The sequence below is a fragment of the Mastigoproctus giganteus genome, chromosome 13 (genome assembly GCF_048544385.1).
Source record: "Mastigoproctus giganteus isolate SK-2022 chromosome 13, ASM4854438v1, whole genome shotgun sequence".
NCBI classification, from domain to species: domain Eukaryota; kingdom Metazoa; phylum Arthropoda; class Arachnida; order Uropygi; family Thelyphonidae; genus Mastigoproctus; species Mastigoproctus giganteus.
Window position 1 is genome coordinate 73,043,256 of NC_143587.1, and position 21,160 is coordinate 73,064,415.

At 40.0% G+C, this 21,160-nt stretch overlaps 1 protein-coding gene across 1 annotated transcript in view; it reads left to right on the forward strand.

The window, feature by feature from the left end:
* Positions 1–21,160, forward strand: part of LOC150076163 (protein Wnt-7b-like) — a 212,871-nt gene that overhangs the window by 174,270 nt on the left and 17,441 nt on the right. The window contains exon 3 of the mRNA XM_090387536.1: positions 14,839–15,107. Within this exon, the coding sequence (XP_090243662.1) occupies positions 14,839–15,107 (269 nt within the window). The remainder of the gene's footprint in view (positions 1–14,838; positions 15,108–21,160) is intronic.

Here is a 21,160-nt window from a genome sequence, read left to right on the forward strand (position 1 = left end):
TTTACCCTTTGGAAAGATATTTATGGCAATTAGGTATATCAGGTGGAGTCTATATCCCATCTAACAAATGCATTCCGAACATATCTGCAACCCACAATGCAGCGCAAAACACATTATTTGCAAAATTCACAAGTGATGCAGTTTTTTTGTCCGCTACTGTATATGCCATCATCCCAAGGAGCCTTACTTGCCTGTATGCTCAAAAGTTTTTTAATTAAATAATGATGTGAAATTTCAATATCATTAATTACATTTTTTTTTTTCGTATTCACCCTAATTTCTCATTCATACAAAGGGATTTTCTTCTGTAAATATCGATGCAAAATAACGGTTGAGTTCATCTGCAACTTGTAGTACTATCCCACGTCCATTACATAAGAGTCCGATCTGATTTGTCTTCCTCTTCTTTGCATTTATATATGTGAAGAATTCGTTATCCCCACTTTTTGCTCTCTTTGCCAGCGATTTTTCATAATCTGCCTTTGCCAACCTAACCTTTTTTGGCAAAAGCATATTATGAGAATTAGGGTTATATAGGGAATTAGGCTTGTTCAAGAACAACCCTCATATGACATTTTTTTTATTATCCAAAATCAGAATTAAAAAAATGATTTTAAAGTTCAAATATTTCTGGAGTTTTATCCAGAAAACTGATTGGCGTCCCTGAGGCAACACCTGCTGCTGCACTTTTTGCGACACCCGCTTGGAGAGTTAAATGATTTTATAAACTTTAAAATATAAGTAATGAAAGTTTAATATTTATATTTATGAAATATATATTTTATATATTTTATATTTACAGCAGAATTAATAATTAAAAAATAAATATAGTATAAATGTTAAATCGATTTAAATAAATATTAAAGGTATAAAAATTAATTTACGTTTTTTGAGAATTAATAAAATTTTATTAAATGTTGCATTTCCGAATTTTGCATAAAAATTGCATTTAATTATTTAATAAGCAGTGCAATCCATTAGTAAATGTTTGTACATTAGTATATTACAAGCGGAATTCAAAAGAAAAAAAAATATATTTTTTTTAATTAAAAGGAAAATTTAGGATCTAGATCAGCGTCACCGTTTTTGTAACTATTGGGTTGTTACTGCTTCCCCTGTTGGAAAGGTCACCGCAGCTCACCAGCCTGCAATATGTACGAATGGACCTCTAATTCTTTTGTAATCAGCCAGACGATGGAATGGTTAGAACAGCGATGACGGATACATTTTAAGCTCTGAGTGGCAAAAATAAGCTGGAAAAAAAAAAAATAAAAAATCGCGTGCCCTAGAAAAAAAAATATTTACAACACTGTACTTGAAAGTTTTAATGAGACCTTCATTGCTGTATAATTCTGATAACAGAATTATCCTTACAGTTTTCACGATCAGATATCGTGATAGACCACATAACAAAATACTTTTTTAATAATATAATCTCTTAATTGGTGGTCACGTGCCCATATATTTCCCTATATGCCTATAGTGGCATGTCTGCCGTGGCTTAGAATTTCAAAAAAAAAAAAAAAAAAAAAAACGCATATGGAAGTCTAACTAAAGTGAGAAAAAAGTATGGAGCTCACAACTGCTCCACTTTGCAGCAAATAATAAATACGTATTATTTCTTTTTTTTTTTTTTTTTTTTAATGAGTAAAGTATTAACTGTTGCCACGAAATAACAGAACACAAGTCACATATTTCTAAGCATTTGACGTAACGTCCTTGCCAAAATATATTCTTTAGATCAGATGTACGATATTATCAATTCTCATATACTTGTACCTCGAGTCTCACTGGCTTACTTTCACTAGTGAATGATACGAGTACATCGACGAATGGCTTTAGTTAAAAATAAACTAGAAACGAGCCTGATTTCGCTAGTTAACATATGCATTCACAAGTTTTGTATACTCGTTAAATAATGAAGGAATACTCCTTAAAGTAAAGAAGAAAATAATACAGTATATATCCAGTAATTAGAATTTTAATTCCAAAGAATGAAGCTTTCAGGGCAAATGGACCCCTTCCTCAGCAAACGTATACATATTATAATAGAATATGGACGTTATAGATAAAATTTCAATAGATATAAGAGCTCTGCGTGCTCTGATGCGTATATGGCCGCGAGATTGACACTACTCTACAAGATTGGTGTTCATTGTTGGTACACGGACTTGTGTGGGTTTGCTGCCAGCGTTTATCAAGCTTCAATTGTTGATTCCAAGATAAGGTGTAGCCGCGTGCCCTTGCAGCGATTCAAGGTTTTTCAATTGCATGATATGTTCAACTATTCCAGCCAAAGGCGGTAGTGGAAGTGTCGGGATTGGTCGATCAGTTCGTAATCACGTTTAGGGTTATTATTATTATTATTATTATTATTATTATTACTCATCATGACCGCGATTATTATTCGTAATTGCGGTTATGGTGGGTCGACTAGAAATGTTCCGCGATTGGGGAATTGATCTATCGAGCTCTCCCCTATATAGTAACTGCCACAATCTTTGCAAGTTACACGGTATACCTTTGGCGCAATATGGCCCAAGAGGCCCTTGTGCCAAAAACCTCAAATACAACAACAACAACACGGTATACCACTCCGCTACGCAAAAGAGGGACGACTGGAGTTTTTACGTTGGAAACCAGAGAACGTAGCTCCTACCAGGTAATTGTACGCATTTTATGCGGTATTCTCGAAGGATTTTCGAGATCACGGAGTGGTATACCGCGTAACTTGCAAAGATTGTGGAAATTGCTGTATTAGGTACGTTGGGGGTCTGACGGCTCCTGGGATTTCTCCCATCGCCGCGTATGTTCTATGTATCGGACAAGCGAGGGATTTAAAAGTGTGTGGGATATGTACTATGTGGTATGTTGTACCCATTGTTCGTCCGGCCGGTTAGCTGCCGGGGCCCCTTGTGAGACCTGACGTTGCCAATACCAGCCACGGGGAGGCCGGCCGGGTGTTACCAATATTTGTACTCTGGCGGGTTCTGCCACTTACTTTCCTGAGATTTCAGTGGCTAGGACCAAAAAAAAAAAAAAAGATCGCGGTTGGAATTAGTGATAATTAACAAGTTAGTATTAATAGTATGCGACGAAGGGCTGCACGGTAAAAAGTTAGTTTTAAAAGCCAAATAGGTTCGGGCAAGAATTTTGATGTTCCCTTTTAATTTTTGATGTGTAGGACTAAACTTTTGTATTCTGTGGAATACAAAAGTTTGGGGGAGAGGCTGAAGACTGGGGGGGAAGAAATTGGAAGTAAGGGGCTGTAGATGGCCTCTGCAGGCTGTGAGGCATGCCGTGCCCTATCAGAGTAAGAAATTTAGGAAGGATTGGGGGGAGAGGCAAGGCTCTCTTCCCCTCCCCAGGAGTTTGGGAAGAAATGCTTGATCTGCTCAAGAGAGTGCGGATTTGGGTCGCCAATGGGTTATCCCAGCGGGAAAGCGCCACCGTATATGGTCTCCGTCAGTTTGCAGGCCCTGAACAGATGTCCATTGAGTCCCTTCCAGGTAGGACACTAATAGGGGATTAAATCTGGAATGTCATCCTTCCAGACTGCATGTGGTCTGGGTCCTATTATCTGGTCATTATCTTGAGGTCATAGTCAAGTCTACTGACTATCACTATGGGGAATTATCCCTTCCGTGATGTTTACTAGTCTTTACGCTACCTTCTGTCGTTATGTAGTGGGTCAATGCTGCAAGGTCTTGGGGCAGTGTCTCTTTGTTCTGGTGTCATGACTATTTAAAGGTGTTTTTCGCTTACATTGGCGTTAATTATGCCTCTTGTGGTCAGGCAATATATTGTCACTTGTTCTTTCCAGTGCATTTTGTAGTCAGTCCAAGGTCTGTATAGCCGGCTCCTGTCTCACTGCTATTTGCAGGTTTGGTTTGTCTCATTCCTTTAAGGTCTTCTGTATATGGCAGTTAGTTTTTGATGCCTGGTAAATAACCCCTGGGCAAAATCAGTTAAGGCTAATAAGTATTTCTCTTGTCTATCTTGTAGAATCGACTCAAGATCCCTCGGTAGATAGTATAGTGTGTTTAGGGTCTAACGGCACCAGGGGTTTCCCCCATCTCCGCGTAATATACATTGTGGTGTGATACAGAACACTGTAGAGGCCAGAGGTTTAAAAGTATATGGATATTGTGGTGTGTAATGTTTTGTACCGTTGTTCATCTGGTCTTTTAGCCGTTGGGTCTCAAATGAGACCCACCGTTTCCCACACTATACCACGTGGAGGCAGACCAGGTACACCAGTATTTTAGAGATTTACTATTTACTCTGGCAGGTCCTGCCACCTAATTTCCTGAGATTTCAGTGGCTAGCACCTGGAAAAAAAAAAATGGGGGGGGGGGAGAAACGCTATAAATTGGGTCAGGCCGAAAGAGCCGTAGCCTAGTGGTCAGGCGCGCAGGTACATAAGTACACATGCCTTGAGTGACCGGGGTTCACGCCCGTGACTGCTGAATACTGTGCTGTTTCTTGTATTCTGTGTATCTTGTAAACTCCTCTGACCGTCTGGTCGTCCCGGAGTATAAACAGAAAATTTATTTGTATTTATATAAGTTATGCGGGTTAGAGTTCATTTTTTTTTTTTTTTTTTTATAGTGTGGGGCTTGTGTAGTTTTGACAAGGGTCAAACGCTAGTCGCAAGATAGCTAGAGAGGGAAGGGAGACTGACGACTGGAGGGTGAAAGACAGAAATATGGGGTCAATAGTGAAGATAACCCCAAAAGTCGGTGGGGCAGGCCCATGCCTCACCAGGTGAAGATAGAGGATGGCAAGAGGGGAGGGTACAGAGTAACCATCCCCCTGCCAAGGGAAGGGAAAGAAAGTGAACCGAGTGAGGGTACCCGGTTCAGATCGCCTAATGATGTTTCGGTAGCAAACTGCATAATGTCTTTGTGAGGTCTTCGTATGCCATTCCTGGGACATGTTGTGCCGTTCGTGTGAGTGGTCAAGTCCAGATAATGACTCTAGTTTAAGCCAGTTGTCAGATCCAGGTTAAGTTAAGGATTAGTTGTTCTTCAGATTGTAGCTGTTAGGTTTTTGTTTGTTTGACACATCTAAGGATCTTTATTATGGATGACGAGTGGTTAGTTTGTGGGAAAATTCCTGCTAAGGTTGTGGGTATGTTCTTCTTCTAGTAAAAAGATCCTGCGCAAACTGCTTTAAGGCTTTATAATTTTCCTCGCTCTCCAGGAGATAATGTTCTTGGTTTATTGGCGAGAAACGTATTCTGGTTATTAAGAGGCAGCGGAGGTCTTCGTATAGTTGGTAGTGGTGCATGAGGTGCTCCCACGTCTCTGGCTGTCCACAGTGGCAGAGAGGGGTGTCACCGGTAGATAGTGTACAGTGTGTTTAGGGTCTAACAGCACCAGGGATTTCCCCCATCTCCGCGTAATATACATTGTGGTGTTATACAGAACACTGTAGAGGCCAGAGGTTTAAAAGTGTGTGGATATTGTGGCGTGTAATGTTTTGTACCGTTGTTCATCTGGTTTTTTAGCCGTTGGGTCTGAAATGAGACCCACCGTTGCCCACACTATACCTCGTGGAGGCAGACCAGGTACACCAGTATTTTAGAAATTTACTATTTACTCTGGCAGGTCCTGCCACCTAATTTCCTGAGATTTCAGTGGCTAGGACCTTAAAAAAAAAAAAAAAAAATGGGGGAGGGGGGGGAGAAACGCTAGAAATTGGGTCAGGCCGAGATATAAGTTATACGGGTTAGAGTTCTTTTTTTTTTTTTTTTTATTTTAGTGTGGGGCTTGTGTAGTTTTGGCAAGGGTCAAACGCTAGTCGCAAGATAGCTAGAGAGGGAAGGAAGACTGGGGGGTGAAAGACAAAATATGGGGTCAATAGTGAAGATAACCCCAAACGTCGGCGGGGCAGGCCCATGCCTCACCAGGTGAAGATAGGGGATGGCAGGGGGGCTACAGAGTAACCATTTCCTGCCAAGGGAAGGGAAAGAAAGTGAACCAAGTGAGGGTACCTGGTTCAGATCGCCTAATGATGTTTCGGCAGCAAACTGCACAATGTCTTTGTCAGGTCTTTGTATGCCATTCCTGGGACATGTTGTCCCGTCCGTGTGAGTGGTCAAGTCCAGATAATGACTCCAGTTTAAGCTAGTGGTCAGATCCAGGTTAAGTTAATGATTAGTCACCGGTAGATAAGGTATAAGGTATAAGGTATGTTAGTGTCTAACGGCTTCTGGGATTTCTCCCATCTCCGCGGGTGTACATTGTATCGGGGCCAGAGATTTGAAGTGTGTGGGGGTCATGTGCTGTGTATTGTGTTGTGCCCTTTGTTCCTCCGGTCTATTAGCCGCCGAGCCCCTAGTGGGACCCGACGTTACCACACCATGCCACGGGGAGGCTGACCGGGTGTACCACTGTAGCTAGAGTACTCTGGCGGGTCCTGCCACCTACTTTCCTGGGATTTCAGTGGCTAGGACCAGATTTAAGAATGAGATGATCGCTGTTTCTTGAGCAACGGTTGTAATTTTAACAGAGCGTAGGGTTGTTCGCTGATAACTTGTTCTAGGGCCAAATAGGTCGGGCAGTAATTTTGATGTTTTTAGATTTAGACCTGTGGGGGCATGAGTGTGTGTGTATATAAAAATATATATACACACACACCCACACACAAATATATATATATATATAAACTAAAAAAAAAAAAAAAAAAAAACGTTGTGCAAGAGAAAAGTAAGGGAGGAAGGCAAAAAGACTGGAGGGTAGGAAACAGAAGAAAGGGGCCAATAGAGAAGATGGCCCCTGATGACAGTGTGGCATGCCCAACGCCTCACCAGAGAGAAGAGTGGGGTGACGGGTGGACGAAAACCACCTCCACACAAAAAAAAAATAAATAAAAATAAAAAATAATAATAATAAATAAAAAAAAAAAAAAAAATCATTCTGTAAGAGAAAAATAGGGGGGGGGGAGTAAAGAACGGATGGCAGGAAACAGAAGAAAGCCGGGAAAAAAAAAAAAAAAAAAAAAATGAGAGAGAGATATACCCCGCAAGTTCAGGGTAGGTACAGCTAGCACGGCCAGTCAGTTGCAGCCGACAACTTGCTGGAAATCCAGCAGTGTGAGTGCTGCTATGGTGGATGGGTCATGTTCAGTAAGGTCTAGTTCAGGTGCCGTCATTAGGACTCCATTTGGTGAGTCTTTGTCGCATCCAGACTGAAGGCTGGTCCAGTAGTCCATCAGAACGAACAGTGGGGGTGGTCAAAACCGGGAGTCCAAGATTAATGGTCAAGTCCAGGGATCGATGCTAGGCCTCTTCTTGATGAGATGTGTCACGTCTGGTCGAGAAAAGTTTGTCCAGGAATCAATGATGAGGAATTTGTCAAAGTATGTGTGGACCCTGTCTTTGATTGCACTGCTGGTCAAGTCTTGTGCAAGTTGGTCCAAGGCATTAGCATTCATGGCTCAATGATGAATAGCAACAATTGGCAGTCATGGTTGTTATGACCTATTGATTCGGATACTAAGGTGGTGGTAGTGCTTTCTGCCTGGTAAATAAGTCCATTGCAAATTGAGTCAGAGCTCGGTAAGTTTCTTCATTCTGTAGGGTGAGGTGTTCTTGATTTTGGTAGTTGAAGCGTAGTTTTGTTATTAGGATCCTCCTGAAGTCCTCGTAGACCGGTAGATAGTGAACTCTAGTCATTGGTCTGCATCTAAGGTCTTCGTATTGGGCACACTCAAACATAATGTGCACCCAGCTTTCTTGTTCCCCGCAAGTACAGCGCGGGCCCTCCACTATTCCCAATGCTGTGAGCTGTGCATTGAAAGCCCCATGACCCGTAAGGAGGTAGGTCGTGTAAAGTCCGGGTTGCAGCCAAGTTGGGAGGATGAGGCATACTCTGTCTACGTCCGGGATGAACTTTTTTTTTGTTGTGTTCGTCCAGCGGTATTGCCAGGTTTGTTTTAGGTATTTCTTCAACCTGTTCTTTTCAGCTTTGTGGGTTGCGCTGTTATCGACGGACCACACTGGCTAACAGTGCAAAATACTTCCTTATCTTTGTCCTTAGATGTGTGAGATGCTGCTTGAAGGAAAGATTACAATCTAATATCACCCCCAGGTACTTAAGCTGGCTTTGAAGTTTAATTGTGGTGTTGTTCACCTTTATTTGGGGCGGCCTGCGCAGGTCGCAGGTGCCTTTCAGTAAGATTGAAGATGTTAGTCGGTGAGATTTTTAGGCAGTGTAAGAGGATCCAGTCCTGTAGTACTTTGATGGCATGATTTGCTTTTATCTCCAACGGTGCTCTAATGTTAGCAGCAATTTTCAAGGTCAGTTGCTATATAGGGGAGAGCTCGAGACGCCTTCAACACCGCCTTGCAAAGCATGACAGACCAATTCGCCTTTGTGACATTGATCACTCCGCAATCGCGGAACATTTCTTGTCGACCCACCATGACCTTAACCCTAAACGTGTTTACGAAGTAATCGACCAATCCCGATACTTCCGCCACCGCCTTTGGCTGGAATCGTTGAACATATCATGCAATTGAAAAACCTTGAATCGTTGCAAGGGCACGAGGCTACACCCTATTTTGGAATCAACAGTCTTGAAGCTTGATAAACGCTGGCAGCAACCCCACACAAGTCCGTGTACCAACAATGAACACCAATCTAGTAAATGAGTGTCAATCTCGCGGCCATGTACGCATCAGAGCACGCAGACTCATATCTTTTGAAATTTTATCTATAATGGACCCCTTATAATCTGTTATACAGATTATAAGGGGTCCATTTGCCCTGAAAGCTTCATTCTTTGTAATTAAAATTCTAATTACTGGATATATACTGTATTATTTTCTTCTTTAAGTCATGGAATCCAGTACCACAGGCCCATTTGCATTTACTCCTTAAAGTTTGACTAGAAAGATTGCTCGTGCTGTCCGGGTTTGATCATTTGAATCCATCCAAATGGTTAAATTCCACTTTTCTTTTCTTTCCTTTCCTTTCCTTTTTCTTGAAAGTATTCATGATTTTCGAATTTTACATTCCTTATAGTTAAGCAATCTTTCATATTCCTGTATTCTATTCCATTGTTCTTTCAAGCATGGTTTCTGAGGGATTCTGTTTCATCTAAAATTTTGCGTTGACGAAATTTTCCAGTAGTCTGTGACAGCTAAATGAAATACCGTAGTTGTCGGCTTATAAGACGCTGCGGCGTGGAAGACGCATCCCAATTTTGTAACGGTAAATTTAAGAAATATAAATATAAATAAAAACAAAAAAATAAATAAAATCCAAAAGCCAATAAAGAAAAGTATAGGATTATTACTCTTATTATTTTAGTATTATTCAACTTCAAATTCATTACTGACTTGATCATCATTATCCTCAACATCATAATCGCCATCCTCTTCACTAGAATCACTGTCACTCTCAATACAATAAATGATCTTCAGTGCCATCCATTGTATTACTTATACATTTTACAGGACTTGACCACAATTTCAATCTTAACATCATGCCATGACTTCAGCGCCCATTCACACACTTGTGCTATTGCTGGACGTTTCATCCTTTCCATAGGCATCGTATCATTGTTCCCTTCTATCAACTACACAAGTTTTGTTCCAAATTTGGCCATTTAGATAGAATTTTAGGAAGGTTTGCTTTGTTTTATCAGTTTCTTGCAGTAAAACTACCTGTTTCCTCCATTGACTAATCATCTTCTCAGTAGGCGCTGGTCCGAAATTTCGTTCTGCTGCTCTGTTTCCCGTGTTCTTTGGCATATTGTGCTACTTTTAGCTTAAATCCAATAGTAGAATTTTGTCTTCTTGATGCGCCTGCCATTGATTAGGAATTAAATGTATAACTGTAATTCACTTGTTACTCCAACAACAGCCTGATTAATTACTGAAAAGTGTACTAACGTATAGTAGTTAACTATACGTTAACTCTCGGTTTTGCACATGTGCTGTATTGCCACTTTCGGCTTTGAAGACGCAGGGCGATTTTTTAAGGTACTTCTTTAAGGACAAATACGGTAGTTGTAATTCGTAACAAATCACCACATGAGGATTGGAAAAGTTTTATGTAAAAAATAAACATGCCGAGAAGCTTAAATCGACAACCCACTTTTATGTTTTATCCGGTTTTATTAAAAGGATGCGTTGGGAAAACATGGGAATTGAATGAACAGTCTGTAGGAAGTATCGTACACTTAATGCTCCGATGTGAAAATAATGGCCGGAAAAGGAAACAATAATTGTTCATTATTGAGGTTGGCGAGTGTTTCCGTGAAACTTTAGTGACCCGGCCTTTTGTATTGCCCTCGACGTGTGCTATTTGTTCACAAAAGGAGTTGCTCAGTCAAATAATCCTACCTAATTGTTCATATGTTGATAACGATTTTTAAACAATCCATGCAGACTACTAGGTGGTTTTAGGATAGACTTAATTCCGATTTGTGATATGCTGTTTAGTGAGCATTTTGCTATCCTAGTTAAATATTCATTCACCTAGAATAGATATGCAAAACATCTATAATGCTTGTGATTTTTCGTGATGCGTAAATTAATTTAACGTAAACTGATTATAACAGAATTATCAATTATTAATTTCATACACTAATATTAATACCATTAAAAAATCCGGCATATCTCCCCCTTCCTTATCCATGCACGGTACGACACTGGTGTGCAAAATTTAAGGACCAGTCAGGTTTTCACCTGTAGCTTCTCATAGGAGTGGGCTGGATATGGGAAAAGCATACCAAAGCAACCTCGTGAGGTACAGAAATGATGAAGGAAATAACACCGACACAACAACGGAAACAAACCGGTACAGAGGGCTTTACTTTATTCAAAAATGGCAACATAGTACTGGCTGCCATGATACAGATTCATCACTGACAAAGATGGAACAAAGGGAATAGGTGGTCCTCAGTAGGAGATATGGCCACCCCTAATGTCGATGCAGGCTTTGCACCGCCTGTCCATACTTAGAACAATGTTGTTGATAAGTTCTTGCGGTAACATCGTCCATTCCTCTGTTAGCGCCATCTTCAGCTGGTGAACATTTTCTGGTGGGTGCGGACGTGCCGCTAGGCGTCTCCCCAGAGCGTCTCATATGTGTTCGATGGGATTTAGATCGACGGAAACGGGCAGGCCAATGCTTACGAACAATGTCCTCACTTTTCAAAAGCATATCAACAGCTGCAGTGCGATGGGGTGTGGCGTTATCATCCATAAACACGAACTCGAGGCCAATGGCACCTTGGAACAGACGCACATGGGGAAGGATTACCTCAGTACAGCAGCGTGCACCGGTTACAGTATCTCCTTCCATTATCTGGAGTTGTGTACGTCCATCCAAGATAACGCCTCCCCAGACGAGAACACCCCGACCGCCATATCGATCCCTTTCAATGATGTTTGCGGGGTGATACGTGTGCCAACCTCTCGCCAGATTAATTGACGTCCAGAATCGCTGCTGAGACTGAATCTACTCTCATCAGTAAAGAATACCTTTGTGGTTGTAACCTTTAGAAATAATGCTGGTCCTTAAGTTTTGCACATCAGTGTACTAGTACTAACTAGTACCACTACTAATACTAATATACAGGGTACAGTCACATTATTATGATCACCTACCTAGTATCCACAATATGCCACTTTCGCCGCATGCACCACAGCCAGCCGCCGTGGGAGGGACTCAGTAAGCTCGCGGAAGGTTGCTGTGGGTATCTGTGGCCATGCAGACTGCAGTGCACCCTGGAGTTCCTGTAGGTTCCTTGGTGGAGGATCCATCCGTTTGATGTATCGATCGAGGTGGTCCCATAGATTTTCAATTGGGTTAAAATCCGGAGAAATTCGGTGGCCAAGGGAGTAGCTTGAAGTCTTCGCGTGCTCCTCAAACCACTCACGGACAATTTAGCGATATGGCAGGGCGCATTTTCTTGCTGATAGATACCATCGCCTCCAGGGAACACGGTCAACATGTACCGGTGTACCTGATCGGTGACGATCGATAGGTAACCATTTGTGGTTCAGGATGCCCTCCAGAGGTATCAGCAGACCCAAGCCATGCCATGAAAACATTCGCCAGACCATAACGCCGCCCCCACCAGCCTGCCTTTTGCCAACAATCCTGTCCAGGTGTCTGTTCTCGGAAGTTTCACGCCACTAGGTGTAGCAGAAACCGTGGCTCATTGGAGAAGGCCACTCGGCCGGGGTCCAGTGTCGGTATTGCTGTGAAAACTGACGGCGTTGTTTGCAGTGAACGGCCGTCAGCATGAGTGCTGTCACCAAGCGTCTGCTCCGGAGCCCAATGCGCAACAGGGTTCGCTGCACTGTCATGTTGGAGAATAAGGTTGAATGTGTTAGGCGAAGCGTCAGGTCACATGTTTCTGTTGCTCCCAGTTTAGTTACTATGTTCTTGTATTAGCTTCACCAAATTGATCCATATTTGGCATCTACGGAATCCAGGAAGTGTAAGCTGTACGTCAATCCTTTCCGTTTCATTCCACAAGTAACAGGTACAATGCAATTTTCAGTTTTAAAATTTATATTAGACGGCCGATAATGTTACTGCTGATTGCCATAATTCAGGTACATTAGTCTTCCAAGGTCAAAAGTGCTAGTATCGACCCTGCTGTCATGATAACCAATCAATTCCCTTAAGAATTTTCCCCCAATTCAAATTTCTACTCCGTCCAAGTATAGATCTACGCTACATGTATCCTTAGGGCTTGTAAACAATTGTCTGGAAATTTTCATTTGGCCTAACAATGAAGAAATCTAAATCCTCTACCTGCCCACGAAAGGAATGTGCACAATTAAAACGTCTAAGTGACAGGCCAACACGCGCCTCCGGTGTTCAGCCAACTAAATGTAGCTCTAGCTTTCTAGGAATAACTCCCGGACCGGCACTACCGGCGCTTTCAGATATCCGTACCGCAAAACTACAATGAAGAAAACACTCAGAAAAGCAAAGAATATGCGAAATAACATTACAATTATTGGATCGCCTGATTCGGACGGCATACATGAACCGAGGACGCCTGGAGCAGTAACCCACACAGAAGACCATAACCCACAATCTGTTGCGATCTTTGAACCCGGTACCAAAAACGGAGATATAAAAGGAAAAAAATTCAAAATTGCATGCCACTTGTATTAGCGAGATAAATAATTTTAAAAAATATATCTCGGCCAATGGGACAAAAATAGAAAACAACGGATATGGCTCTGATGAAGAAGTTAAAAGCAACCATATAGAGATGATTTACCTCACAGTCGAAAGACTTTTTCCTAGACAGCATAAAAAAAAAACTTGCAAAGCACCGGACAAAGTGTATCGAGTTGGTAGGGCGTATATATAAAAAAAGATGCAATAGTGAACGGGTCAGTGCCATTGCACCATGTTTTGTTCGCAGTGAACTGCCGAAGTACTATAGGTTTTGATACCTTTAGTTACGTCTCTAAGTCTATTGTATAAATAGACTTGGAAACGTAAATTATATCACGAAACTAATGCGGCACATTAATGCTACGTTAGGGTCATACTTGGCAAGATGCAATCCTACTACTCGAGCACAAAGTTATCCCAATAATTCAAAAAGAAAATCATAAGGAAAAATACAAAGTAACACCCACTTTCAGTAGCGTAAAGAGCTATTTGCAAATTAGCAGATAATTAAGTCACTCTTTCCTAAAATATCTTGTCTAGATCATTATTTTAAATGACAATGACGTACTGACATAGTGTTTGGTGACAAGCGGCACAGGGGATCTACCTTAACCCTGAGTTTGTTTCTCTGTGAAGCATACGGGGCTCTGTAAAGGCCAGAATGTGTGTTTCGGTCAGTGTGGTGTAGGGTTGTGTTGTTCTTCTGACCGTTTAGCCGAGAGGCCCAGGAGATCCGTCTCCAATCATCCAAGGTCCAGTGCCGATGTTCTTTCGCCCAGTTCAGGCGTAGAGTCCTGTGTCATGGTGTTAGCAATGGGACTCCGGTGGGTGGATAGTGCAATTTCTGTACTACCTCTGCGATAGAGTGACCCATGCGTCGGGCATCCATTTTCATCGCTTTTTTTTTAAAAGTCGGTTTTCATCGCTTTTTCAATGACACTGTCTACGTGAATGCAGTGATGCAGAGTACCTATATACCTGTCAAGCGGTGGGTTTGTCCACTAGCGGGAGGGGTGACAGCGTCGCATTGCCCAGGAACCAGGTATCCCATGAATTCTGTCCTTTCAGTGTATACAGTATATTACATATAGATATTAATCTCTTCCCCCCCCCTTTTTTTCTCTTACCATTTTTGTTGTATTTACGTCTTTTTTTTATCATATTATATGTTCCGTAAATTGTCTAAAATATCATTGTGGAACAATGAAATGTTTGACAGTTTCGTAGTACCTACAAATACTGTGGAAAGTGACTCTGTCTGTCAGCACAATAAAGCTCCAAATCGACATACACCTGGTTAGTGGATAACAACCTTGAAGAATTAGCATTAGTAGTGGCATATGATCTGGTAAGCAAAGGATTCTGATATAAATACTGTGGATCATTTCTTTCAGATGATCAGGAACTCTATCACAGGTTAGCACGCACCATATTGACTGTGCATCGACTCCGAGGAGTATTGAAGAAAAATATCAGTTACATACAATGACGTTAATAAGGATGAAATATTCCCATAAGTGTTCAGGACTGTTGTTGAGGCCAAAAGTGGGCCAAAGTTGTACTTTCTGAATAAATTTACATTTTATTTAAAACACTGTCTAAATATTTTAAATGTAAAACGTATGTATATTCTGCGAGAGTTATTTCTCCTTTTTTTTTTTTTTTTTTCTACTAGGCAGTCGTGAAGCTGCATACACCTATGCCGTGAGTTCTTCAGGAGTGACCTACGCTATTACACAAGCATGTAGCCGTGGGAACATAAGCCAATGTGGCTGCGACAGAACCAAAGATGGAATTCATTCTACTGGGGAATGGAAATGGGGCGGATGTAGTGCCGACGTGCAGTACGGCATACGGTTAGGTCGAAAATTCCTGGATGCAAGGGAAATAGAAGGAGATGGGAGATCTTTGATGAACCTGCACAATAATCGAGTAGGTAGAAAGGTAAGAAACGTTAATTCTTCCTTACATTAAAGAAAACAGTAATTTGACCTAATTTTAATTTTAATGACTAATTAGTTAATGTTCTTCACGAACTCGTTGTGAAGGTATTCACAATATGAGATATGATAAAAACGATGCCATTTTACCAATTCACTTACGAAAAACCATGATGCAATTGCACTAACCTTTTTGTTTGGTTTTTTTTTTTTTTTTTTTTTGTTAGTTGTTGGCGCATCAGCTTCTATGGCCATATTGCACCTCCCAAAGTTTTACTTTGGGAGGTGCAATATGCACAGCATATTGGATCACAGCATTTTACTGTGATCCAAGCCCAAGGCGGGAATCGAACCCGCGACCTTTGGGTTGCCAGGCAGGCACTTTACCTACCTGGCTAGCCCGGTCGGCAACCTTTTCGTTAAGTGAATCTTTACGTTGGTTGAGGCCCTACGTAAAGAGCCAATGCCCTCCCAAATTCTCTCAGGTTAATGTTCTTCATTAACGTTCTAATGAGTTAATGTTCTTCAACCTATCCAGTGTCTTCAAAGCTTCGGGTTAAATATGAATGTATTGAACCGCAAGGCCTTATAGGCAAGAAGAAATAGTATGTCCCCCACCCTTTCCGCATCGGAGAGAGAATCACATTTATGAAATTTTAAGCAAAATAAAGTTATGTAATGTCAAAATTGCATAACACTTATCAATATTTTCAAGAAATTTTGCCGATGTGGTTTTTTTTTTTTTTTTTTTTTTTTTGAATGCATAAATGGTTTTTATAAGTCATTTTGACATGGATTCTGATTCGGTATTTTCATTTTTCCGTTTGAGCCATAAGTCCCAAAATTTTCCAATCACAGCATCTTTGTAATACAAATAGACGTCTGTTGCACTGAAAGTAATCGAAATGCGAAACACTAAACAGTTCTTAGATTTTGATGATACCAGTTTTGTTTCCCACCATTTTTAAAATTATATTGTACTGGAAGTTACTAAAAATAGCTGGTTTTGTCATCCTTTAATTACAGTATTCATCACCATATGAGTGCATATACGTAAGTTGCATATTATAGTACATAGCGCCGTGAATCATTCATTGGTAGTTAACGCACCTGAACCAAAACTAGTAGAACATTTTTCAGAATCACTTTGTTCACATCTACGAGATCCCGCTGTTTGCACAGGTATCTTGTTTCGGTTTTTCTCAGTCACGACTGAACTAGCGTATCTCTAAAATAAGCTTACGAATGTACATTCTTTAGTTTTCTTGAGATTGCGTTTAATTTCACATTCGGAAGATTCAAAGTATCTCCATCAGCTCTTTATTTTCATTAAAATCTTTTTCGCACCAATATCATATCTTAATTCCTCTTCAGAAAAATTTGAAGTATCCCATTAACTCTTGATTTTACTTCTTCAGTTCACCTTTACTTTTTCTTTTGGACACACCTGATTCGAATTTCGTTACTACGTCGCGATCCTCTCTAACACCAGATATCCTTCCCAAACAAATTCCTCACTTTTTTTTTAAAAAAAAGCTTTCCTATTTTGACGAAAAATGCTTAGGATCCCGTCGGTAGATACACTGTGGCCGAATTCGTCATTTTCAGTCGAGACTGGAATAGTTTATTTTTCGTACAACAAATAGGCAGACTCTGGTCTGCCTATTTGTCGCGTATATACATAGCTATTATGAAGAAACGTAAAAGAGAAATTGAGGTTTAGTGTATTGAACTGAGATGAAGAAATATGTATATTAAGCAGGTTATGGAAATTACATTTTCCAACAACATACTGCAGAAGAATGTAAAGATATGTATATTATAAGATGCGTGAAATATAAGGTAAGTTAGGTGTAGCGGGCATTGCATAAATTGACAGAATTACTGGAAATATAGGATAGAAAGACAAAAAAGCGAGAATAAAAGTATAAAGAATTTGAAAACTAAGTGGGTTGCATGTTAAAGAATTAAATACCAGAAATTATATTTAGGTAAATAGTACTTAAATTTATTTAATTTGTTTAAATCAAATTGGGGTGCACACTTCACCCCAGAAACGGCATGCGAAGCCAGGGGGTTTCCTGCTAATATACAAGGAGAGTAACATTTAAGAGATTGTCTCAGTTCAATAGACAAGTATTTTACAATATTATTTGAATGAACCGTTAAGAATAAATAAATTTTACATGAGTGAATATAAATAAATAGAATAGTCAAACAATCACATGACTAATACACAAGGAGAGTGACATTTAAGGGATAATCTCAGTTCAGCGCCATAGTACATGGCAATATTACATAAATGTATATTATGAACATAGAAAGAGGGAAACAGTCACATGATTAATTGGTTAGGACCGTTCTTTTATCAATGTCGATCTGGTAGCTGTTTGGCAGGATGGTGTATACGCGATGCACAATCTCGGTCTGGTAGTTCTTTTCTTTGTAAAATCGGTCGCCGCCAATGTCCAGGGTGAAGAATATACCAATAGTATTGGAAAGGAACATCCGGTCTACAGATTTTATCCTGTTCCTGGGTGGCTGCATTGTAGTTTGGCTATGTCGACGCGATCTGCTGGAAGTTGGGTGGTGAAAGACTATTTCAGCTATGCTAGGGATTTCTATCTTTTTGATGAGTTTTGAGAGGGTAGATATGTTCATTTTGATTAGTATCAGTTGCCAGGATACCCAATCTAGGTTTGCTTGAAGGGTATTTCTGGAGGTGTTAAACGTTTTTTCCATCTCAGGATCCAGTATTCCATAGTCAGGAACCTCCTGAGATTGTCAACTGGCGGGAAAGTCTATACAGGGGAGGCATATAGGGCGATGGAAGAAACACATTTCACCACATAGCGTGTTACGAGATTAGAACTTCGTATTCTTGTCAGTTCCTGTTTTCACGCCACAGAGCCCCAAGGGTTTTCTTTCTTGCCTCTGCGAGGTGAGGGGCAAAGGTGAGTTTATCATCCCATATCATACCTAGGTCTTTGTATTGTTGCACTCTCTGAACAGGATGCCCATTGAGGGCAACACTGATATCAATCTTCAACTTTTCCATAGTGAATGACATTTGAGCGATCTTGTTCGGGTTCAGGGCAAGTCCAATGTCGTTTAGGTACGAGGCAAAGTCTTCAAGTTGTCTGAAAGCATCCTTTGCAAATAATTGTGGATTGCGATCATCACCAGAAGGCACGTCCATCTTTAAATCATTTGCATATGACAGGAAATTATCATATAGCGACATAAAGGGGTCAATACCGGTAGCAAAAAGAAAGACTCCACCCTGAGGGAGTCCTATCTACTTTTCCTCTGTTCAGGATGTATGTTAGGACTATTTTGTCTTGTGTTTGCCTGTTGGTCAGTATTGCTGCAATTGTATCAGGAAGGGAGGCTTCTGATCAGATGGTAGTCATGCAGTATTTTTAGTAGCGATTTATATAACTAAATAAACAGTAATAAATATTAATACAGAATTATTGTAGTAAATATATACCATGCTGATACTGTTGTAGTTTAAGAATAAGGTAGATTTTTAGTCATGAAAGTAAATACAAAAAGGGATGAAGGGAGCCAGTCGTCATTGTGAATTATAGGGGAGGGGTTACGGGGAGACTATAACTAAAACAGCCTAACGAGAATTACGCAGCATTTTGAATCTCCAGACTTATGCACGCTAGTCAAAATAAAATAATGCTAGTTACGCTGTTATGGTTTTATGCACTTCGTGTGGTTTCCTTGGTATGTATACTCTTCCATCGATACTGAAAAGAGTTAAAACGGAATCCATCGGACCATATGACTTGTCTCATGTCCAATATTTGCGTTACTGCTACCAGCGTATTTCCCGGTTGGCATCTGAGTTAAGTGACTTCCCTGAAGACCTCTTACTCCAGGAATGCATTCTTTGTGGTATTCTTGGCATAGTGTGGTTGCTGCTGCCCTTTTATGATCCCGCATTAAATGGAGGTTAACTGTTTCATCGTTTGGCGAAGATTACACTTGGGAATCCACTAGAGACATCGTGTCACTCGCTCGTCTACCTTACATTTTCAGCCACAATTGCGTTTGTTCACCTTTGTTTTGCTTTCATTTTTCCTCCATTTGTTAGTTTCAAATGGCAAGAGTCTTTGAACATTCGACAAATACAGCTGTCCTCTGCTGTTGCGTCTGTTAAACGCACACCAACAATCACACCTCTCTGTAAGTCCGTTTCCTATTTCCGGTGAACTAATTTGAGCACTAGCGGAACCATGCAGCTTTATAGTGGTGCTTTATAGGTGGCACACATCACACACCACGTGTTCTTTTAGATTTACATAATATTCACAGACTGATATACCGTTGAATATAATCAAATTTCCATGGTCCTAATAAACGGCCAAGCAGTGTAATGCAACTTAGCATTCTTATCAGCTTATAGCGAATTTCGAGTAATTATTCCTTTCTTAAAAAAGATTCACTATGATGAGTGCTTTAACAATGTACTGTTGTTACTCTCTTTTTTTTTTTAGGTATCCATAGTCATATTTTTTAAAAGTATTGCCAGTTAACTGTGATTATTTGCATGTAATTAGCGGCCACAAACACGTGTTTCTGGGTTACTTATTTACCACAAATCATAGGTTGCTGACCCATGATGTAATGTGAGGACTGAATCAATATCAACAGAAACGCATTCGAAAAAATATATTGATTGATGAGATAAGTTTATCTTATTATCTTCAAATATGCCAATTAGCATCACCCAGAACACTTTAATCTCACAAGAGAGGGATGACAAATATTATTTTGAACATATTACAAACTGCATAAAAATAACATTTTCATTGCATGAGTAGAATGTTTAAAAATGATCCTTTAGGGAAAAACAACAAAATGAGTAATTATCCAGCCAGAGCGGCGAAAAAAGTAGATTGATTTATTGTAGAAAAGATGGAAAGGTAAGTTAATGAGACAAGATGTGATAAAAGAGTGCAATCAATCTTTGTAACACCATCTGTATAAACAGTATTATTGACGCTTCAATCATTCGTCTTCCTTAATTTAATCAGTTTTTGCCATTTATTGCTTTTGTCAAGCTCTGATCTCTAATCGCTTGACGATAGACATTCATGAATTACTTGTCTAATCAAAATTATTAACTAGCATTTACCCACCGTGAGAATTAGTTAATGTTTGAAAATAATTTAATAAATGGTTCAATTATTTCAAATTCAGAATCTGGACAAAGATCGATTTAAACACTAGATTTTAATACGTTCTAGAGCTCCTTTGACCTAAAGGCTAAAGCACAGTAATATTTGTGGAACATTTACATCAATTTGAGACATGTGTCGGAGGAAATATTTCTATATTCCTACAGAAGAGTAATTTTAACTGGGCAAGCAATAGCCTCCAAACATCTAATTCGTTCCACGAGGGTGATATAATGAATGACTCTTAGTTCATAACCTCAGCGCTAAATGACGCAGAAAGTTCTAACTAGGGTTCTCCATGTAATAGAGTGCAATCGTGCAATAGAGTTAAAACATACACAGTAGCGTTTCTGTGTAGGTGTTCGTTTACAAATCACATTGTTTTAAGTAGAAGCACCTCATCCTTAAACGCGACTAATTATTAGTCCAATGAATTTAGCCAAAAAACATTCCGTGTTCAGTTAAAAAATAAATTAATTAAAAGTCCCAGCATCTTCCAGACAAGTGATGTTGATTGTTTTTTGGAACTCTATGGGTTTTACCAAAAAGCGATCACAATTAGTTCAGTCCGGTAAACCGAAACATTGGACAAGCTCAAAAAAAATAAATAATAATAATAAATACGATGTCGGAGTTACTTCAAAACAACAACGCACAAACTCATCTGAGCCCTGCAACTTTGTCAAAATTTCTTCATTGGGATTTGAAATTATTCCGCATTTCCTCTCTAAAAACCAAGTTTTGTTCCAGCTTAAATGGACAAGAGATATGGCTCTGATGAAGAAGTTAAAAGCAGCCGTATAGAGATGATTTACCTCACAGTCGAAAGAATTTTTCCTAGACAGCATAAAAAAAAAGCTTA